The sequence below is a fragment of the Plectrocnemia conspersa genome, unplaced genomic scaffold, assembly GCF_051122295.1.
Source record: "Plectrocnemia conspersa isolate PC_06_02 unplaced genomic scaffold, ASM5112229v1 ptg000012l, whole genome shotgun sequence".
NCBI lineage: Eukaryota > Metazoa > Arthropoda > Insecta > Trichoptera > Polycentropodidae > Plectrocnemia > Plectrocnemia conspersa.
In genome coordinates this window covers 19,648,001-19,654,816 of record NW_028277176.1, presented here as the reverse complement: position 1 = coordinate 19,654,816, position 6,816 = coordinate 19,648,001, and the positions used below count along the sequence as shown (strand labels likewise).

Here is a 6,816-nt window from a genome sequence, read left to right as displayed (position 1 = left end):
TTTATATCGATTATCTTAAATTTACCTAATCTCACGGATGCATATCGTGATAATTATTTAAAATCAAGCTAGGTAGTGAATATTAAACTCATTAATATCAAAGAAAATATTTTTTAAAAATACGTGAAACTACTATGCATATTTTAAATTAAATAAGCAATGCATGTATTGAATATGAACTATTATGAGAGTTGAAAGTAAAATTAAGCTAAGTTAATTCTATAAAAATATTTCATATTTTACAATGATTTATAAAATTTTAACTAGTGATTAAATAAGTACATACTTCTTCTATTGATACATTACTTTTGATGGCATTTCCACTTTTTGGAAATGTATTGAAATCTCTCTCCTGACTGGAGGATGTTTTAAAACTTCAAGATAACACAACTGATAAAAAATTGCGTTATACAAGGCCTTTCAAGTAAAAAGGAAATATTTTCAATATTAATTTAAATGTCTTTTGGTATAAAGTAGTATATGTAGAAACCTTATATTATAGTTAAATTGATCTTTTGATTTTTCAAGGGGTTCTTTACCAGTTTGTCTCTATTTATATATTTCTTATAGCACACATTGTCTTTCACTATAAACAAACCTCTCATTATATTTATCTAAAAATTTTAATGTAGAACTAAATTATGACGCAAATTTCTCAAATTAAAATCCAAACAGATCAGAGAATAATATTTGTCTCACTTTTATATACACTTTTGACTTATTTATATTTACTATTGTTAAAATATAAGTAGAGTTGGATCTTCAATGGAATGACACGTTTAATTTATTTTAACGCTTTGTTTTTTTGCAAATTATTTTACTTGATACTTCTATATTTATTTATTGTATTGGAAATTTCCATCGCATTTACTCAATGCGTTACAAAGTGACTAGAGACTTACTATTTAGTAAGTAGTAAACCACTAGATTAAAATCTAAATTAGAAATAAATATTATATTTTATCAAAATTAAAATATTATATTAGTCGATCGTAAGCGATCAAGGTGTTCCCGTTCTTGTGGCGGTACTCGTAAGTAAGACCCAGTCGGGGAGCGTTTGCATTAATCTGTCATAGAAGAGAAAACCAATTTGTCTGGGCGCACCGGGTGCGGAATCATTATTATTAGTATTATTAGAACCCATCGGGAAAATGGTCCCATTTTCCGACACCCTGCCAATAAACAGCCGACTCACACCACTAATCCAATGCCTACAACAAACACACGATCAATCGCCCCTTTGATTTGCATTTTAATATGACATTTTTTTAATAATGAAGAGTTTTAATTCGAGTAGCTGCATCAAATAAAAATATTTTATAAAATAAATATATATCAACAACAGAGAACAAGATACATGGAGCAAAAATTTATATGTGAGAAAACGATACTATTGGATTAAAAAAAACGACAATTCTCGAAAATAATAAGAACGAACTAACGACGCGAAATGACACTCTTAATCGTTTTTTAAGAAATAAAGATATTTCAGATACTAAAAATAACAACTATGCTAGAGAAATATAATTTAGAGAGCAACATCAAGCTGCAAAAGAATTATATCGAAACATGCTTACTGTACTGTTTTTCTACATAAAATGTTGCATTTAAAACTAAGGTTAATAAATTATAAGATATAGGCAAAATATTAAAACTATAAATTTAGTGTCCAGTGATATGTATTGTATAATTTTCATGCTCCAAATAAATAAAAAAACAAGTGGACTTGTGGATTATATCATAAAATATATATACACTGTCATAAAAGAATTGGTTAAAATATATTATATATCTGGGATAAGAAAAATCTGGGAGCTTAAATTCCTAGCAAAATCATCTTATAATATTTTTTATGTTATTAATAAATTAAGTGCTTAACAATTTATAGGTGCTTAAACATTGCGAAAACAAAAAAATTATAATGACACAAAATTGGTAATATATTATGACCTGAAATATTAATAACAATCATGTTTTGGTAATTTTAATGATATTTATGGCGTATATTACAGATTCTTTAATATAATAGACGCACGCACGTATTATGCATTATGAAAGTGTGCACGTAAATAGATACAAGAATGTATTCGCAACTGGGGAGAGCACAACGAACGCTAGAATGGAACTGTCAAATTTGTATCTTTGCACATTTATTATGGCGCGCTCATGATACGTCTCCTTTGAAATATAAATTCAAACGTAATAAATGGCGGCGAAAATATTTTTCGTTCTGAATCCACAGCGCAGGCAATCCATTTATTCACGTCATTTGTGGATTGTAGATGCGAAAGGATTCGTATTAACACAATCCGCACACGACGCCAGAGCCTATCAATCACTGACGAACAACCAACCTCTTGCTGCTTGGTCTAAACACACCTTGATCAGATTTTGATTAAAAATTGTTTATATGTAAATAATTAGAAAATATACATATACGTATTGGGTTATTCGAAGATTGTTTTGTAAGTATTGCTTCATTTTCCTGTAAGTATTAATAAACTTAAAACAAGTTATACCTAATACAGATATACGCAAATAACACGTTTCCTATGTACACATGCGAGATGGCAAACATTTTCAAAATTATAAATAAAACATCAGTACCGTGTTTAAAAAGTTTAAGGTTTAATAAATAAAATATTTTATTGAATAATATCATAAAATTTTAATTTTAATACAATTTAATCCTGCAATGTAAATTAATCTATTTAGTTAACTAAATAATTTTTATTTAAATTAATTAATGAACATTTAATTAAATTTATATTATTTCCTTCAATTAATTATTAATGAATATATATAATTAAATAATTTATAAATATATATATATATATATAATATTTATTAAATATTTTAAACAATATATTTATATTAAATGAACACTAATGTTTTTAATCACATACTTTGTCGGTTCTCCGCTGTCGCGAGGTACCACAGCTAGTGTCGTGCTGTTACTTGACGTTCAAGTTTTTGTATTTTTATTTTTAATTTAATTTTTATTTAAGTCTGATATTACATATATTTGTTTTATTATCAAATACTACTTAAATTTTTTACATTTGTGAGAATGTTAAAAAAAATTTGAAGCATACATAAAATTACCATTATATTTAAATCAATACCAATAATTTTTGTCAAATCAGATTTTAATATTATAATATTCAGATTAATATGCATTGAAATTGGAACGCGTGATACAGTTGTTTTACAATTTCTCTTTCGGTCTTTCGGTTATATGATATTGTAGGACAAAGGGATGGTACAATTCCATGGACACGCGCAATCACCGTCGGTGAAATAATTGATTGTTGGACACAAGGTGGACACAAACGGCAATTGCCGGTCTGAATTCGGGCTGCACAATGGGCGATACGAATTATCGGTGGACAATGCGGCCCGCGGACATCATTTATTTATCCGTTATTAAATGCATCCAAATCAATTTGTGGCGACCTTTGTTCGCGAGCCGCAGCGGACAGAATCACACATGATCAGAAAATGCGAATCACCAATGTATAATCAATAATATATACCATATATATATTTTCTTTATTGTTAATTACATTATTTGTCATTCTGCTTATCTGATTTTATTTAGAACATTTGTTACGTAAAATAAAATAATAATATGTAGGTCGGTACTAACATATGCTTTATTTAAAAAACAACATTGTATTTATTTCAATTAAAATCGTTGTGCCGTTATAGGCTCCCTATACTGAAAAAAGTGAATAAAAAGAAAGGAATTTTAATATAAAATATTAAAATTTAAATATATAAATTCAACCAGCTCTTCGTATCTACCATCAAATATACCAACGTGCAGTGCCAGCATATTAAGAAACTGGATGATTACAGCCATAGGCGAGTTTACCATAATGCGAACGCTAGTGCTCAATTAAGGACGCGATCGCGACTCATTTAAACCCAAAACTAAAATTTCTCAAAAATATATAGATTTTCAACAGCACCCTACAATAGTTTGAATAAATGCTTAGCAACACACAATTTTCTGCGAGAGCTCAGCGAATAGTATTCAACGCTTCTAAAATAAAAGAGCTGAGATACAAGAACGGATAATAACCAAATTTAAAAAGCACGATATATGAGTGGTGTAAGTCTCTAACTGTTGACCTAAAAGACATGGGCTCCAAAATTCGAATCTTATATGGACCTTGGTATTTTAAAATTTATTATTTATAAAAATTATGTTGACTTAGATTTTCCTAATCTCACGGTTGAATATCGTAATAATCATTATTAATTAAAATCAAGCTAGGCTGTATATATTAGGTATTGAAACAATCTCTAATAATTAACTATTTCAGATCATAAATATTATCTTATATGTATTTGAATAAAAAAAAGATATCCTCACATAAAGATATCTCAAGAACACTTTGTGTTTTATTATTTGGCGATTCTAAATTGCTAAATTTTCTAAGCTGTATTTGACGGAAGATGAAAAAAATTCATTAAAAAGGGATTTGGTGAAATTGATTGATATTATTAATAACACCAGATTTCAACAAATCAATATTTTCCAATGCGTTCCATGAAGGTTTGTCAAAAGATTTAGCTATGAGAAGTCTTAAACAATATTTTTTTACGTCATCCATTTAAACAACATGATCGCAAATAACATTTTGAAAACACCTGTCGTAATATAATAGTTCATAGGACATCATTGTCGGAAGTAAACAATGACGGGCCGCGGTCACAAAGCGGTCTCTTCCCATACCGATTCACAAAATAATTACATACAATGAGCGCGTAACAATTTTACTCATTTCACAGCACAAACACAATCGACCATTGATGATGGCGTACAGGTAAATATATCATAAACGATTGATGATGACCGGTCAGTCGCAATTGGACCATTGACAGTGGACGTCGGTGATGTTGGAAATTGGCAATCACGAAAAAAAATCATTGACTCGTCATATCAAACGACCGATGAACGCCTTCATGGTTTGGTCAAGACTACAACGCCGCAAGAAAGCCGCTGAACATCCAAAAATGCACAATTCAGAAATATCTAAACGACTAGGGACAGAATGGAAGCTACTGACGGAATACGAAAAGCGACCTTTTATTGACGAAGCCAAAAGATTAAGATCTCAACACATGGCTGATCATCCAGATTATAAATATAGACCGAGGAGGAAAGTCAAAGCAGCGGATGCGGGAACAGCACCGACGACTAAAATCGAATCTACAATCCCAGAAATGAGCCATAGTCTACCGACGTATCAGACTGCAATATCGTATGTAGATCCATTGGAATCGTTTACTAGAAATTATTATAGTCCTTTGCCTACTACTCTTCCGTCTCTTCCGTCATTGTTTCAACCACCAAGAATGACGGTAGTTCAAGATAAGGCATTGGTTCTTCCGCCGTATGCTAGCCTTGCTCAAAGTCCACCTTTGCAGCCAGTTCAGCATCAAGTCATGGTCAGGGCTTATCACGATCTTCAGATGGCGAGTCAACCTACTGACCATCCGAGGTTTCACACATATCATAATATATATTACACTTGAGTTTAAAAATTCGATAATAACGTTCTGTATTATTTGCTCGAAAAGTAAATAATATTAATGTTATGCACTGCCAATATCATATATATTAACAGAAAATTATTTTTATAAAAGTTTCTCAACTAAAAAAAATAATTTAATTAAAAAACATTTATTAAGTAATATAAAATATTACTTTAAACAAAATTATTGATAAAAAAATTACCTAATGATTTTCATTTCAATTTATTATATTGGTTGTGTTTTTAGTACCTACTAAAATTTTTACACATTTTTTAATTGCACTTCTATAAAAAATATTGTGATGGATGGATGGATTTATATTTTAGTAATATTGAAAAACCGTGAAACTTCTCACTATTTAATTTTAAATATATTTTTTTTTCTAAAAGTATAATGATAATATATATTTAATAAATTAAAAAGTTTGGCTAAATTTATTTAATAAATATTTTTAAAAAATTCGGTCATACAGAAGTAAAAATCATAAAATAATTTATTTTATATTAAATGTTGATCTATTTAAAAAAATACTAGACAAACTTTTCAATGGGTTGATCTTGTTAATATTATATAAATAAAATTTAAATCATTGCTAATTAAACAAGTAAAGAAATAAAATGTATAAAAATATTGTCTCGTTGTCTAAGATACAACAATAATATTCCCACGCCTAATGTACTCTCAGCTATATTTTTAAATTTATGATACCGATAATGTTTTGTTAAAAAATTAAAATGTTTGTTTGAATGTACACATACGTACATGAATCTGTATGATTAATTATTTAAGAAGACATGAAAATACAGCATAGTTATGAATTATTTAAAATTTTGCTTTTATTTTATTTCCTAGTAAATTATTAATAAATGAAATGAATGCCTCGTTGGGAATATCTTCTAAATAATATTTAAATAAATACTTATAAATTCAATTTACAATTTGTAATATAAACAATAATAATAAATGTAAAAAAATATTTCTTTTAAATATTCATAAAAAAAATCAAAATTAATAAACTATCTTAATATGAAAAATAATATAAAATATAGTACACACATGTTAGATAGTAAATCGTTTTTGTGCAGTTAATCTCTGGAATGGTAAATATTTTTAATTAATTTTGATGTTGGTTTTAAATTTATCATAAATCTGTATGGATATTTTGTAAAAATATTCTACGAAATTGCTTAAAAAATATATTTTAGGTGTTTGTTTGATTGTTTTGGCAGCTATTTAATTAAATATTGTAGAAAAGGTATGATAAAAATC

General features: G+C 28.1%; 1 protein-coding gene across 1 annotated transcript; it reads left to right on the top strand.

Moving 5' to 3' along the window:
* The first annotated feature begins 4,893 nt into the window (after positions 1-4,893).
* LOC148228511 (uncharacterized) lies at positions 4,894-5,547 on the top strand. The gene has a single exon (XM_088200222.1). It carries the CDS (start codon positions 4,906-4,908, stop codon positions 5,545-5,547), a length of 642 nt encoding a protein of 213 aa, XP_088056348.1. The 5' UTR covers positions 4,894-4,905.
* The last annotated feature ends 1,269 nt before the right edge of the window (positions 5,548-6,816 follow it).